This window comes from Falco punctatus (genome assembly GCF_963210335.1).
Source record: "Falco punctatus genome assembly, chromosome: 6".
Classification (NCBI taxonomy): Eukaryota; Metazoa; Chordata; class Aves; order Falconiformes; family Falconidae; genus Falco; species Falco punctatus.
The window spans coordinates 11,070,207-11,086,531 of NC_137585.1; the positions used below are offsets into that span (position 1 = coordinate 11,070,207).

Here is a 16,325-nt window from a genome sequence, read left to right on the forward strand (position 1 = left end):
GTCACTGCCTGTATTTGCCAGCACTCTATGTGCTGCATGTTCCACGAGACCACTTCTACCACGGGGTTCAGGAGAAATCAGCCATCTGATGATGAGGAACATGCTGCTTGCATGATTGTTTACATGGCAGGAAGAAAGACTTCTCATCCAGAATTAGTCATGCATGCTAAATATCACCTCACTTTTCATGTCTGTTTTTCAGTTTGTATGGTTGGTTCTGTTTTGCTTTTATCAAGGTATGTAGTTTCTCAATTAACAAAAAAAGAAAAGCCTTTTGGAGAAATCTAAAGGAAAATATATTTGCAATTTGGTGAAATGAGTCCAGGATGATAAATTTTCTACAAAAAATAAGATTTTTGGAAAGGAGTTAGTACAGTGATCTCTTGACAAAAACATTTTTATCAATAATACATGGTGAAAATATTTCATAGTGTGCTTTTTGATAAACAATTTTTTTGAAAACTAACAAACTTGTTTTTTTAAAAAATTATGATAATGAAATGCTTTTTTTCTTGAATAGTGTTGGACCAAAACTGAAAAATACTAATCCATCCACATCTACCATCTCCAAGTCTTGGTCCCCCATAGCCCCGCTGGAATTTAGCAACAGATGTTTTTGAAATACATTTTAACTTCTAGCATTCAAAATACTGTCTGGGGAAAAAAAAGCTAAAAGTTTTGGTCACTGAGTATGTATGATTTGAAAAATTAGGTAAGATATGGCCTACTTTTATACTGAAATTAAGGCAGCTCTGGCTACATTTTCTGTTAAATTAGTTTCCCATTACATCTATTGGCAGTGCATAGCATACCACTATTTACAGCATGCTTGCACCTTGCTACCCACCTGTTGCAACTGATTGTAATGGCGATTGATATTAAAACTCTCTTCCTCTCCCTTACCAGAAACCCAGCCATATGGGGATTTGGCCCTACTCAGATTAGATCTGCCTCTTTCCTCCTTTCCAAAATTGTGTGCGTGTGTCTGTGACTTGTATATTCATTCATAGATATATAAATGCCAAAGATTTTGACCAGTCCTGTCTTGAGACATAATATACATATTATTTATTATACATGTGTACCTAGAAATATATGCATACATATACTTATAACATTAAAAGTTTCTGAAAATGAGATTACTGCAAGGCATTGCAGTCACTGGAATTACAATGGAAGTACTGACACACAGAACAATTACAGTTTGTGCTCAGTGCTCAGGGTGTCTGATCCCGCTGTGATCCCGCTGAGCACTGGAAGAAGCGCAGATAATCCTGTCATGAATCTTCCTGAAGTGCTGGGGAATGAGCCAAGATCTAGCAGGCCAGCTAGGGGGAATGTGAGTGGACTGGTGCTAGGCTGTGCTGTGCCTATGTACTTGAAAACAGGATTGCTGGAGCAGCCGAGGGAAGGGAGGTGTTTTCATTTCAGGCTCTTCCAATGCAGATAGCTGGAAACATTTTCTAGACTAAAGCTTTAATGATAAAATACAAGCAGTGGCTGGTTCTTTTTCTTTTTTTTTTTTTTTTTTCCTTTCTTGAAGATTTGATAGCTGAGACCTCAGAGGGATGTGACATTCTCTTTGTCCACAAATACACTGACAGAGTGCCACCTTCAGACAGTGTCTTTGCATTGGGCACCTTGAGATTTTTGACTGTTGAAGTTCCCAACCGTGAAGATTTTATTTCAGTAAGAAAGAATTATTCCCCCCCACCCCCCCCCACCCCCCCCCAAACTGGAAAAGGCAACAACTGTTCTACTTGTAAAACAAACAACTTTCAAGTTACTCCTGCTCTCTGTCAAGGTGATTTCATTATCTTACTGTGCTGCTGCTTCCAAATGGTTTTGGAGACATCATTTAAAGCACAGTTGTCATAAAGTCAGAATGTTCTTGGCAATCCTGAGAATTGCTAGGTTAGGTTTACCCAACAGCCTGAAGCATTGTTGTGTACACTTCTTGGAAACACATATAAACCATGATTATTTCTCACCCTCCCAGGCATGCCTATGCAATAACATTTTAAAACTTTTCTCACCTTGTGGTGAGGTCTTGAAATAAAAGCATACGATACTTCTTGAGACTTTAAAAGCTTTTTATGCCAGATTAATATTATGGAGCATTATGGTGTTCATACCAAGTGTAAATTCACATCCTTATCTACCTTGTAAAACTAAGAAATTGGGGTAATATTCTCAGGTGCAAATGGGATGTTGTTCAGGAAGTTGGTTGGGTTATTACCAACTTGTCCTTGCTGAAGACCTGTCCCTATCGCTTTCTGGAGGACACTTATCAGAGATGGACCCTTCCAGGTCCTACGTATCCGGGTTAAAGTCTTATAGGCACTGCTTTTAAAAGCGTGGATCGCCCCCTCCTTGTTTTCCCTCTCCTTGCCTGTGCGGGCAGCTGCCTGTAGGTGGGGCTGCCGGGCCACGCAGGCTGGGACACCGGCAGCTGTGGTACAGCTGTGGTACAGCTGTGGTACAGCTCTATACAGATGTGGTATTGATGCAGCCCGTTCTGAACTGCGAGTTCAGCAAGATGGACAGCAAGTAGCCATCTCCTTTAACAACTTAAGGGATGCAAAGTGACCATAGGTTTAAAATATTTTGTTTTATTAAATGTTTAAAATAACATAAACATCATATTAACAATTTTATGGCTGAGGTTCTCATAATTTGTGACTTTACCATTTTATATGATTCGAGAGCTCAAAAGATTACATCTTAACATTAGAAACTTTGTAATTAAGATTTGTAACAGTAAGTTGTCTTGTAGCTAACAAGAGAATAGAAATAGCAGATAGAGCCGTATAAACTTTGGAGAGTGGAAGAGTACAGATTTTACTATAAACTGGGGTCTGCTGAGATTATGTAAAGACAAGAAACTTTTTATAAGTAGTTTTCATGTTAATCTGAACAAACCAACTCAATTCATAGTTGACTTTCAAGCAATAGAGAAAAGTGGGATAGTACATCTTTAAATTATTCCCCAAATACCTTTTTTTTTTTTTTTTTTAATTCTCTTAAGTTAGTCTGTACCACCTTCATACTGATATTTAGCACCATGTAATGGGATGTTCACCATTTAACTTCTGGGGAATGTACAGAATGTTATTTACTCTGCACTAGAATAAAGGGTCCAATTGTAATATAAGTTCATCCTTGCTTTCTGCGGCAGAACATCAACGCTGGAAAAGCAACAGCATGCTTTCAACCATGAAGCTGTAGCTTATTTACAAACAAAAGAATGCCCCCCTCCCTCTTTTCCCAGTTGCTTATTCATGAGGATGATTTGAGTAATAGTACTACAGGTTAGGTTTCCTTTACAATGGAAACTAGGGTAGGTTTTAATCACTTCATCTTAAACTGAATTGGAACAGTGCATACCAAACAAGTACAGCCTGGCATTTCAATATGAGCTCTACTACTTTTACCATCTCTGTATGTTGTATGAGAAGGCTGGTGCCGGAAGATGTAACTATATACACAGGAATATATAATAATGTTTTCTTAGAAAATGTAAAATAACAAATTTCTTCAGGAGGTGGGTAATGGGCCAACAACCTGTAATATACCAGTATGTCTGTTAGCCCCTGCTGCCTCTACCAAGAAAGAATTGTATTTTCTTAACAAAGTTGTTGGGATAGAGGGTGGAGGGGTAAGAAATTTTTTTTTTTTTTTTTGGTAACAGACATGCTGGAGATAAACAGCTTTGGTAGTCAGTCAAAAGGCAGTTTAAACTCAGATTAACTTTAGGGATTTGTGGATGTTGTGGGTTTTTTTTTTTGTTATCACAATTTAATTTTTAAAAAGCTACTTCTTAATTGCAAGCTTATGCCCATTGCTCTTTAACAGTGAAATGATATTCAGTGTATCATTGCTTTTGCACAGCAGTTCACAGCTATAGCCTACAGACTAGTGTATATGCACAGTATTAACAAAACATTAGTACATTGGGTTCAGCAGTGGTCCATGTTATTTCTGTAGCAGCACTGCAGGCTTCTGACACCGTGAAGGGGCAGATACACTGCAAGTTCATAGGGTACAAATAATCCCATTATACTGTCTTGTGGCAGGTATTTTCTTTTGTGGTGGTGCAGAAGGGCTGCCAGTATTGTTCTCTATGCTGCCTGTTGGTAGCTGGGGGAAGGATTCATTATGTGCTATTACGAGACCAAACTGACAACAAAACGCTGATGGCACTCTTCCCCCACTCCTTGGGAGGCAGAGTCCTCCGAGTTTGGCAGCTCATACTTCTCTGGTCCCTTGAGCCCCCTTTGCTTCGTTGAGCTGGATGCTCTGGGCCTAGCAATGCTTCTGCTGCCCATCAGCAGAGGCTGCAGGAATGCACCTCCTTCTCCTCTGTCCTCCCCACAGCCCCCTGACCATGCTGCCTCTGTAGGGGGAAAAAACCCAGCCTCGAGTCCTGCTTTAACCTTTACAGGTATTAAAAGCTCTAGCCTTCAGCCATGAGTAACACCCACTCCTGAGCTGTTCACGTTGATTTGTGCATGGTCACCACAGGGCCTCCACTTCAAATTAATAACAACCGTATTTGGCTTTTCTTTTTGTCAAAAGCTTGTTGAGTATACGTGAAAGAGCAAGAGAGAGAATAGGGAAGAAAAGACATGGCTGTCACTCAGTGTCTCTTTTAGATATTTTCCCCAAGGCTTGGGGTTTTTCAGAGCACATACAAATACACTGAGGAGCACACAGTAAAATATCAAAGATAAAGTCACTGTCTGAGGTGAGAACAAGTACTTATGCCAGGTCCAGCTGTCCGTGATGACAGTCCCGACTGGCAACCAAAGGCCATGGCCACGTGTCAGTCTCTGCATTGAGGTTTTTCTGAAATATTTCTGTGGTTCAGACAATCACCTGAAAACACCTCAAGCCACAAGAAAATGGATTAGAGATTCAAGTTTTGCTGCATGTTATGTCTGTGTTAAGAAAAGCTTGATCCCTGCCCAGGCAAGGCCAGAGCTCTGGAGCCAGCTGCTGGCAATGCCACGTGGGCTATGAAAGGTCTCCAGAAGGGCTTACACCATCTGCAACGGCTATGGTTCGACAACATCCCAAGCAGTTCTTGCTGCTTTTTCAGGGCTGCATAGTAGCTTTGCTGTGGCTGTTACCTTCAGCAGAATGTTGAACAGTTTTAAAACGCGATACCACCATTGTTCTGAGTGAAACCCTGAAGCATCTTTTTTTGCATGTGCAGAAAACAGGTCTGGATATGCTCAGGTGAGCAAAGATGTATCTCAGACTTGTTGGGACAATATAGCCTGTGCAAATAGCTGTGAATGCCTACAGGCATAGGCGAGGAATGCATGGCATGACTAGCATTGGGGAAGAGAAGGCAGGACACTTTACTCATAGTAGACCTAGCTGATGTAGACCAGACATCGTAGGTGTAACAGGTCTGCAGTATTTGACTTTTCTGTGAGACTCAAGTTTTTGTCTGTCATGTGCACAGCATAAGACTTATGATCCCCTTGGCTGTTGCTTCTCATTGTACATAAGGCAGGCACTTAAAAAGACTTTTAGGGTATGAGTTGAAACTCTTTCCTCATTTTTTAATGGAAGTTTGTTTCAAAATAATCTGCAGTGTTGTTTTGTTATGTAGCCTTTCCTATGAGAAGACTGGAAGCTGGCTGATGACCTGATTATGTACTTGGGGGAATGCAATCTTCCTAGAGGAATCCGTACAGCAACCTGCCTCACCCTGCCAAGGTAGCCACAGTCTTTGCATCAACAAGTTAGCAAAGCGTAATGCAGCTAACCTTCACCACATACACTGCTATGGAAGCACTATACATGAAAGGTCTGGTCCCCGGTACCTGAACCTGGAGCTCCTAGTTTCCCAGGCAGCAACACCTTGCTAATGTGCAATGCACAGCATGCACTGCCAGCTGTCTGAAGTTGGAAAACACATAGCTAACAACCAGCACAGTTTCATTTTGAAAGTACGTTTTCAAGGCAAGAGCTTAAAAATTTTGCATCTTTGCAAACTGGGTGCTTGACCTAATTAAGCATAGATCAGAAGTAGTGTGTGACAAACACAGGAGCCTTTGCTAGGGAATGCCAGAGCCCTGCTGTTGTGGACACCATGTTTCTGGTCGGGTTCTGTTGCAGACATCCTTTGGCAATTGCTTGAATCTAGACCTCTGGGGCATACAGGGCAAGATTAATTCCTTGCACCTTTAGAAATACTTCTGAACTAGCTTGGAGGCCTAAGATATAAATATACTGTCATCATAACTTGCTTTTGCATTCACTGCCAAAAACAAGTATACTTTTTGAAGAATGTCAGCTTTGTAAATACTCTGCTATTCTTGGCTCTCAAAAGAGCAACTGTGTCATTTTTTTTTTCCCATGTAGCATTACTTTTCCAGACAGCTAGGATGATACAAGACTAGAGCAACTGGATGCTGCATTGTTTCAAAAACTAGCTGCTTTTAAGCCTGGTAACCGTAAAGTGCTTATTCAGTGTTATCTGAATAAAAAATATTCCAATATTAGACGTGACTTTGAAAATCTGATAGCATGATAAAATTGTTGCTGTTGCACTGAGGCCGTTGTTGCACCAGCTACTTTGAAGAAGGCTCTCTTTCCCCCAATGGCATTCATACTTCACTAGGTGAAACAAGTATCTCCAATAGCCATAAGTGTTTGGAAGGTCCTTGGGTTCCTTTCTAAACAACAATGTAGGACAAAACGCATTGCCTTCACAGTGCATGACTGTTGTTATACAGAAGTCATAGAATCATAGAATTGCTTAGGTTGGAAAAGACCTTTAAGATCATTGAGTCCAACCATTAACCTATTCTCAGCAAAAACAAATCTCAGACTTTTTAAATTCCTAATGACAGGAGTGGCAGCAGAACTGGCCCAATGCGTTCCTCCATACATATCTTTACACTTTCTTTGCCAGTGGAAGTGATCAACTGCAAAGTGATGTAGCTGTAATGAAAGCGTGAAGGACAGCATCAGGCTGTTTTTGAGCTACAGGGAGAGAGGTTTTCTGCAGACAAATCCAAGGGGGAAAAAGACCTTGGAAACAACAAAGAGTTTCTGAATTCTTCTTCAATCTTTTAAGAAGCCTTCTCTTCATTCTCAGATTAAATACAGCATTTTTCAAGCAAAAAAAAAAATTCCAAGCAAATGTGATAAATGCAAGAACAGGGCTTTTTAATAGATGCAACCTTAACCACAGAGAGAAAAAAAACCTCTCCATAAGAAAGCAGCTTGTGAGTGGGTAGAGTTAACACAGGTACATGAATTCTATGTCTGTCTTCAGTTATGGCTTGAAAGTATCAGTCCTCAGTAGCAGTATAAGACAGGATCTGAAAACTGTTCAGTGTGCTCACTGGCCCAGTGTAACTGGTTGTTTTGTCCCTCTAAGTTTTGAAAAACTGAAAATGTGAAATCATGTTTTTTAATAAGGTACCATTTCACTGAATGAGAATGAAGGAACAGCCTCTTTAGGAAGACCTTTTACAGGTTAATTTCCTTAATTTCCTTGGCTGGGTCTTCTCTGATGGCATCCTTTTTTGTCCAAGGTTGTATGCTTTAAATTTGCCTCTTTTGAGGAAGAGGATGGGATTAAGATAGCCTAGGTAGTACGTGGGAAGACCATGACTTTGGTTAATCCTTACTCTTGCACATGAGACTCTAGATGAATGGTTCCAGCTTGACCTGTTCCTAAAGCTTCAGTTATGGCTTTAAAAATTGGCCTGGTCCTATGGAAGAAAGACCACCATGTATTAAAGCATTAGGTAAAACTAAAAAGGTGAACATAACAGTGCACAGTAAATGCAGGCTGCTGTTGGAGGGAGTGGGTTTTTCTGCTACTTTCAGACCCCGACGCCCACAGTTGCTGATTAGGAGGAGATGGAGGTCCTTCTGGAAGAGGCTGGCTGCTCTGATGGATGGCTTCAGTGCCTGAGGGTGCTGGATGCCCTGAAGTAGGAAAGGAACTTGTAGCAGAGGCTCACCACAAAGTACCAGATGTTTCGAGCCATCTGTGACCTTGCAATGAAAATGCGCCAGATGATCACAAGGAGGGTGGTGTTGAATGCATATCGGATGTTCCTCAGCCTGAGAAAGAGAAAGAGGCGTCTTGGGGAGGAAGACGAAAACAACAAAAGGCTTACCAGCTTGCTTCATTTGCTACAGGTAATTTTGTAATAAATCCTGTTTACCAGTGGCCCTTGGGCTTTTTGCCATTTCTATTTGAGTGAAAATCCTGTGCCTAAGATGTCCCTACTGTCTTGCAAAAGCTACGTTGAAGTCAGAGTATAGCAAATAATTAATGGGATAGGTGGAATACCTGTATTGCAAATCTCTCTTGTTCTGTTCTGGTTTGAAATGAGAGCACACAGAAGTCATACTGAGAGTTTTTTCTTTATGATAGTCTAGTTCCAATACTTTCTGTTCTGTTTGGGTGTGTTGGCTATTTTTTACGTTGCAGGATTGGTACCAGGCTAGAGGACCTTTGCAGCAGCTGATGAATAGTGTTCTCCTATTTGGGTGAAACCTTGCCTTTAATGACAATTGTCAAAAATGGTCTTCACTTTTGCAGTACTGCAGCACTGGGGTTTTGGAGGGCGGGGGGAGATGGAGTTTGCACCATATATTTAAATGGTATTAATGGAACTTTAAGATGCTAATCATTCTGTCCTCTTTCTCTCAAGCAAAAGTTTCTGCAGTTCTCAGTTTCTCAGTGTCCAAGGGACGAAAACTTTGTACCTAATGTCCCCAGGACTGGTTTAATTTTTGTAAGAGTCTGCCTGTTTGGACTATGAGGCAGTTATGAGCCTGTTACAGAGGTTCTTATAAATCCTTTAAAATGATCCATGAATAAAGAACTTGTTTAGGATTCCTTGCTATGGCAACAGCCTGTTTTATGCTTCTAGCATTTAAAGTACACAAGACCGGTTTTCTTAAAGGCAACAACCAGTTTCTTACTCCAAGAGAGCTGCTACTTCTCCTTTTGTCTCCACTTCTCAGTAAAAGGGCTGGAGAAGAAGAGCATAATTTTAACTGAATAGAAGGATAATCTCAAATGGCTCACTGAGACTCTCTTAAACTGTCACCAGGGATTAAATGCATAAGATCTCCACTGATTTTGAAGAATTTTTGCCCATTACCCCCAAGGAATTAGAAACTTTGTCTTTAAAATGAAATATAAAATCATAGAAATGCTTAAAGCTTTTATGCAATATCTTCGAATTACTAAAAACTTCTAGGAACATCACCAAATCTAACCCCGACCCTTATTTTGTTATTGTAATTCTGAATGATCAAGGTCATCTGTATCCACGTATTCCTCTTATGAACTGTAATTTTGTTACTTGGTCACCTGCTGGGAAGGTGTAATAACTACCTCTAATTGTTAGTGTCATCAAAAGCCCTCCTTTTCTTATGGGGTGGAAAAATGAAGTACTGACAATCCTCTGCCGTAAGAAACAAATTATGATATATTTATGTCCACATTATTCAACAGTAATTACTGCAAGGTAACTAGAATAATTTTCCTCAAAAGCTGTTCAAGGTAGCCAAGAGCTCTTGTCGCTGAGTATGACTTACTTTCGTAAGTGCTGCTTTGCTGCTGGAATGCCAGCCATATCCTCATTTAGCAAGTACTTCTTAGCACCTAGGCAGTAGCTTTCAATGTATTCTGACCAGTGCAGCTGACGAACATCAAAGTTGTATAACTGGGATTTAAAGACAAAGAGCAGAAGTTATTTTCAGGATTCAAACCAAATTTACTTTAAGCATCAATTCTTTATTGACCTCCATTCCTGTCTCTGAAGTTCTTAAAGCCACCAAGTTTCCAAGAAGATGTGGGCACTAACAGACTATATTTCACAGCTGTCAATTAATGTCTTACCCAGCTGGGAATCTGGGAAAAGCAGGCAGAAATGTAGTGCTAGCTGGCAGAAAATAAAGGTAAGTTTGTCTTGCAGGTGGCAATTTTTGCATAAATACACGTATTTGCACACATACGTACGCACACACAGTTGTGGAAGAAAAATGACATTCCACTCAGGTGAATGGATTCATATGAAAACCTCCATGCAGTTTTCGATGTGTCACTAGAATTATATGTAAATAAATGAACTGGACATTGAGTCAACGCGTGCCTCTACATCAGTACTACTCTCTGCTTGGATGCCTTCTCTCATGGCAGCTAGACCAACAGAAGTCCAAGAAATGGGTTACTGTTGTGTTTGGCATAAAAAAAATATCTAATTTTAGAGCTAATTACCGCAGTTAGTTTCAGATGCTTGTACTGGAAAAACTGTTAGCAAGCTCTCAGGCGGTTGTCTGTCTATTTGAGCAAAGAAAGGATTTGTAAAGAGGAAGAGGTTTTGTTGTCAAGATTTATTTTTTTTAAATGAATGAGCGAAGTGAATGGTATTTTTTATTTACAGGGCCTTAATGGGAAGATACTCAGAAAAATACCTGCCGTGCCCATCCAGGCCATTGGATGTGGTCTAAGTGCTTTGGTATCAGACCAGCAATAGCTTGGGCAGAGAGGGGTTAGCTAACTCGGTCTAACACAGGGGGTTGGCTACTGTGCAGATCCCCGCGTCTGTCAGATATGTATAGCCAAGTGTGCTGCCCACAAACTGTCTAGCTTGAGCACTGCTCCCGGCGTGGCACCACTGGATGCAGTGCATCTCACAAAGTTCTCATAAGCAGCTTGGTAAGCTTGAAACTCTGTCTAGCTTGCACTCAGGCCTTGATGCTGTAATTTTTTATATGCCTCAGAACTAGCTCCTATCATACTATTTAGGTTCCCTCTGCATCTGCTGTAGTCAGAGCTCTGCCACTGCCCTTACAAGTTAGAATTTGCTGCATGCACTCCCTCTGCAGACTAGGGAATAAAACTCCTGATTCTGCTACTGGGAGTCTGTGCAAGAATTTTATGATGTGACTGAGGCCAATTTGATGTGAACACCTGTGTCTCTTTGCAAGGAGATACTGACCAAAGGTGCATTCAGGCTTGTCACAAGTCTACTTTTTGTATTCATTCAGTTTTTCAGTTGCAATCCCATTCCTAAGGAGTACTTCAAACTTATAAAGACTACAACATATCTTTGGGGACCTGAATAAACCAGGAACTTTTATTATATTGTTCAGTGAAAGACACTATGTGTTAACTAAATTTCCCTGTGCAGTGCCCGTTAAAACCAATGGATGAAAATGTCAAATTTCCATCTAGATCACCCACCACAGCTGCCACGTTAACTGGAAAGAATTCAGTGATTGACCTGACAAAGAGCAACACACCTCAGGAGAAAACATTCTCCTGTAATAAATGGAAGGTTTCTGAGAAGTGATTTAATAAAACAAGGAGGAAATAAGTTATTACAGGTTAAATTCAATTCCAGTCATCTGAATGTCATGTGATACACCAAAAATAATTGCTGCAGATGAACAGAACTGGAGATTAGTAATCCATATTCAGGACATACCTTTTTATCCTCTGTGTTAAGGTGACTCATTAACATATTCATATTATCTGAAGACCAGTCCCAGGACTGAGTGGAGAAATACTGCAGGAGCAGCATAGACTTGTGTAGTCGATTGATAATCTTCATCATTCTGCAAAACAGGAGGATTGTCAGAGGTGGAAAGGAATTCTGACCTTATGCAAAACCTGTTGATTTGCTCTGTAGGTGTTTTCACCAAGCCAGATGAATAGGCATTGCAATTCCTCATCAGCACTGCAAAGGTACAGAACCTGCTCAGCAAGTCTAACTGCTCCAGCGGAGGTCTCCAGTTAACCAGCTTCTATTAGTGGCCTAAACGTGGATGCAAATATGCATTTCCCAGGGCAGAACTGATGCCTAACTTACTGGTCTGAACCAAACAAGGGTTGGAGGCCATATCTACATCATGTACCATGTACGAGGTGAAGAGCCCATTGGAACTAGTAGTGAGCCTGCACAGCACACTGCAGACCCACAAAGGTATATTGCTTGCTTCCTGATGTGGAGACCTCTCTTCCTACCTGTCTCCTGCTTTCAGCTGGGATTGAGTTATTTTTTCTTTCTAGTAGCTGGTACAGCACTGTTTTGGATTTAATATGAGAATAATGTTGGTAACACACTGATGTTTTGCTGTTGCTGAGCAGTGCGTACTCCAAGTCAGGGACTTTTCAGCTTCCCACGCTCTGCCAGTGAGCAGGTGCACAAGAAGCCAGGAGGGAGCAGAGCCGGGACAGCTGACCTGAACTAGCCAAGGGGATATTCCATACCACAGAATGTCATGCTCAGTGTATAGACTGGGGGGGGCTGACTGGAAGGGGCCAGTCGCTGGTCGGGGACTGGCTGGGCCATCGGTCAGTGGGTGGTGAGCAACTGTATTGTGCATCACTTGCTTTTCTGGGGTTTTATTCCTCTCTCTTTTTACGTTTTGTTATTATTATTTATTATTAACATAATCACTATTATTCTATGTTATATTGTTATTATTATCATCATCATTATATGTTTTTTTAAACTGTTCTTACCTCAGCTCATGGGTTTTAACTTTTTTTCCAGTTTTCTTCCCCATCTCACCAGGGCGGGGAGTGACCGAGCGGCTGTGTGGTACTTAGTTACTGGCTGGGGTTAAACCGCAACACTACCACACAAGTTCTCTACCGTTCTCAAGCCCGAGTTGGCTCCCAAAGCAAAGCTTTGATTTTTGGAGCTACCTCCAGTACAGAGGTGACTGCATCTGCAGCGTGGACAAGCTCTGAAGTAAGTTGCTCATCTTTGGTTTTTCAGATATAATCATAGAATCGTAGAATGCTTTGGGCAGGGACATTAAAGACCAGCTAGTTCCAACTCCCCTGCAGGGACACCTTCCACTAGACCAGGTTGCTCAAAGCCCCATCCAGCCTGGCTTTGACCATTTCCAGGGACTGGGGCATCCATAACCTCTCTGGGCAACCTGCTCCAGTGCATCACCACCCTCAGAGTAACAAATTTCTTCCTAATATTTAATCTAAATCTACCCTCTTCCAGTTTTAAAACTGTTTACCCACTACCCACGTCCCCCACCCCCCCATTACTACACTCTGTGATAAAGAGTCCCTCCCCATCTTTCCTGTAGGCCCCCTTTAAGTACCAGGTCACTATATGGTCTCCCTGGAGCCTTCGCCAAGCTAAACAACCCCAACTCTCTCAACCTGTCCTGACAGGAGAAGTGCTCCAGCCCCTGATCATCTTCATTGTCCTCCTCTGGACCTGCTTGAACAGGTCCACGTCTGTCTTATGTTGGAGGCCCCAGAGCTGAACCCACTCCAGGTGGGCCCTCACCAAAACAGAGTAGAGGGGGAGACTCGCCTCCCTCGACCTGCTGGCCATGCTTCTGTTGATGCATCCCAGATGTTGTTGGCTTTCTGGGCTGCGAGTGCACATTGCCAGTTTGGGTGATTACCCTGACCCAAGTGCAGGACCTTACACTTGGCCTTATTGGACTTCATGAGGTTCGCTTGGACCCACCTCTCTGGCCTGTCAAGGTCCCTCCCTCTGGACAGCATCCCTTCCCTCTAGAATATCAACCACACCACATAACTTGGTGGCATGCTTTTTGTATCTCTGGGCTTCTTTGATCTCTCTTTCTCAAAAAAAATTGTTTTCTCAGCCATTCCTCTCCCTGTATAATACAGTGGCTGTTTGGAGTGGGTTTTGTGTCCTTCCTTATCCAGGAAGGGTCTCATAGCATGCACTCCTGGTGGATGACCTTGAAAATCAGCCAAGTCCATAAGCTTTGGTTTTGGGTGGATGGGGAGCTGTTTGAATGTCTTCCTGGAGTGTGAGTGTCCCAGTAAAGATGAAAGCTGCTTCAGGGGCACAGCTACTGTAACGGTGACTTTGGTAATGTAGGTTCACATCTCTCATCTGCCTTGGCCTTTTTTTGTTACTCATTTTTGTATATAAAAGGGATGCCTACCTTGCAGGATTATTTTACAATTGTCCCAATAGTCAGGAGTACAAAAGGCCTGCGGGAGGCAGTTGTTTTAAAGTGTGATGTACAGTGTTCAGTCCATTTTGAGAGAACACCATGTTCTCTCAGACTAGATAAGGGCAAGAGAAAGCACTAAAAGGCTGATTTCTGTGGAAAACAGAGCTATTTTCATGAGAAATTTTGAGCTGCCCAGAGGGTAACACAGTTGCTGTGACAAATAAAAGGCAGCAGTCTGGGGAAGAATGGTGCCAGGCTGGCCTCTCCCCCTGCAGATGTGACTGCCACGACATAAGCACTAAGCATAGCAGAAAAAGACACAATGAGTACATCAGTTCAGAGGAGAACTGCACAGCTTACCCAAAGCGAATTGAAAAAGCACTAAAACCTTACACAGGCACTCCTACTCAGAATTAAAGTGGTTTTCATTTTAGAAGCAAAGCATACCATCAGATTAAGGGAACCTTTATTCTGAATAATTATGTGCACATTGATTGAATGCAGTTTATCTAAACGACTTTAAAATTGCTTCAGATTAATCTCCCTGATTGTGCCTGTGTAGGCAAGTCCTACGGGTCAAAGCTTTGCAAATATTTTAGTACTTTCTAGGAACTTGGGAAACAACGTATATGGCTAGATTGCAAAGATCTGAAGTTGCCCCTCAAACTGGCTTCCCCAAAGCCATCAGTATCTTTAAAGCACTTAAGGCTAATGGAATCTGTCAGAAAAAAATGATAAGAGAATCAACTGTGTGTCCCTACTTATGTTCTGAAAATAGACTATCCACGTTGCCTCCTGTCAATGTAGGCAGAATAAACTCTGACTGTAGATCTACCCAAAGCAATGTATCTGGGTGGCTAAAAGTATGGGTCAAATAGAGAAGTGAAGCATCTGAAGAGCCATGTATGAAAACTGTGTTTCATGTTAACTGACTGAGCTCAAATGTTATGACCACATTCAAAATATTGACTGCTTTGGATGAAGGAGTGGTCTACTGAAAAACATCAACTGAGTAGAAATGTGCTTTTCTGCAGATTTCTTATAGAAAATCTTATTCTCCGCTATGGAGGAACTGACAGGAAGAAATCAAGTATTAGCTGTCATTGATAGCCTGATTAATTACCTTTCAGAAATGTATCTTGTTTTCTAGAAAACTCTTTGCAGCAATGCTTTATTTGCTCCCATACTGAGCTTTGCATGCGCAGATTCTCAGGTGTGACAGATTGCCCCAGGAGACTACTAATGGTAGAAACCACATTATTTTCTAAGTCATGGATGGATGTGCAGCAATAACAGTAAGCCGTTTAGGGCAATTTTGCTAGACATCTGGCAATTTACTGAAATGATCTAACACTTAAAGTTAACTTCTCAGGAGAGGCATTATAGGAAAGGCTAAAGCTGAAGGAGAGGACTCTTGTACCTAACCTTTGGTAAACGGGGTACTGCATGCGGTTACTACAGGAGGAACTACAACCAAGGTCCTCTGAACTACTCTGCAATTCAAATTATTGAAGGTCATAGGCTGGTCCTGAATAAACAGTAGATTTGCAAAACCATAACCAGCTCCCAGATAGCCTATTCTATATGATAACCCATCACCTTATGATGAGCTGAGTATGGATACAGTAGAGAACTGAAGTTTGGGTCTTGGTCCTGGCAAAGAACTTTCTCCTTTCTGCTTGCAAACCTGGCACAGGGTCATGGAGACAATTCAAGAAACTGCCATGAAGATGGCTCGTACTTCTATAGAGGGAGTGATAAATAGGAAGAAAGCTAAGCCTAGGTGCTTTCTCTGAAGAAGAGGGAAAAATTAAAGGGAAATATTAAAGCAGGTTCATTGACACATTCAACTTTTTTTTTCATTTGATGTGGCCTTAGACCACAGATGTCTTATAGGTAGCGGTGAAGAAAAGAATGAATGAGCTGCTACTATGCTTTCTACCACACTGCAGCAGTACCTGGACGAGCTTATGTAGCATGTAAAAAGAAAAGGGGAATTATAAGAAAAAAAAGATAAAAGACTTGGTGAGCTCACAAGTTCATTGCTGAGCCATGTTCGCTCAGGTTGCAAATCTTAAAGTTCAGAAGAAGATATCTTTCTCAGCATGAGTTCATGCTGAGCTCTATTTGAAGTTTAAGTACAGTATTACAGCCAATGTCCATTTGGCTATTTATGCCAATCAACTTTATGAAAACAAATGTCAATAGTAATGGCAACGCCAAGACCTAACTGCTGCTTATTTCAACAGTTAGCAGATTCCAAACTGTTTTTGCTCATACTCAGTTTACTTCTATTTCTAGAGTAATTCTTGCTTCCTGGATAACTGGAAGTTTTTTTATGGACCAATCCCCCTGTGTAG

The 16,325-nt window shown here is 41.4% G+C and overlaps 1 protein-coding gene across 6 annotated transcripts in view; it reads right to left on the reverse strand.

The window, feature by feature from the left end:
• Window positions 1–3,776: 3,776 nt before the first annotated feature.
• The window catches only part of FAR2 (fatty acyl-CoA reductase 2), a 148,498-nt gene continuing 135,949 nt past the window's right edge, over window positions 3,777–16,325 (reverse strand). For all 6 annotated transcript variants that reach the window (XM_080391432.1, XM_080391433.1, XM_080391431.1 and 3 more), the window contains exons 10-12: window positions 11,484–11,613; window positions 9,589–9,716; window positions 3,777–8,097 (exon numbers count right to left, since the gene is read on the reverse strand). In XM_080391432.1, the coding sequence (XP_080247558.1) occupies window positions 7,935–8,097; window positions 9,589–9,716; window positions 11,484–11,613 (421 nt within the window). In that variant the 3' untranslated portion in view covers window positions 3,777–7,934. The remainder of the gene's footprint in view (window positions 8,098–9,588; window positions 9,717–11,483; window positions 11,614–16,325) is intronic.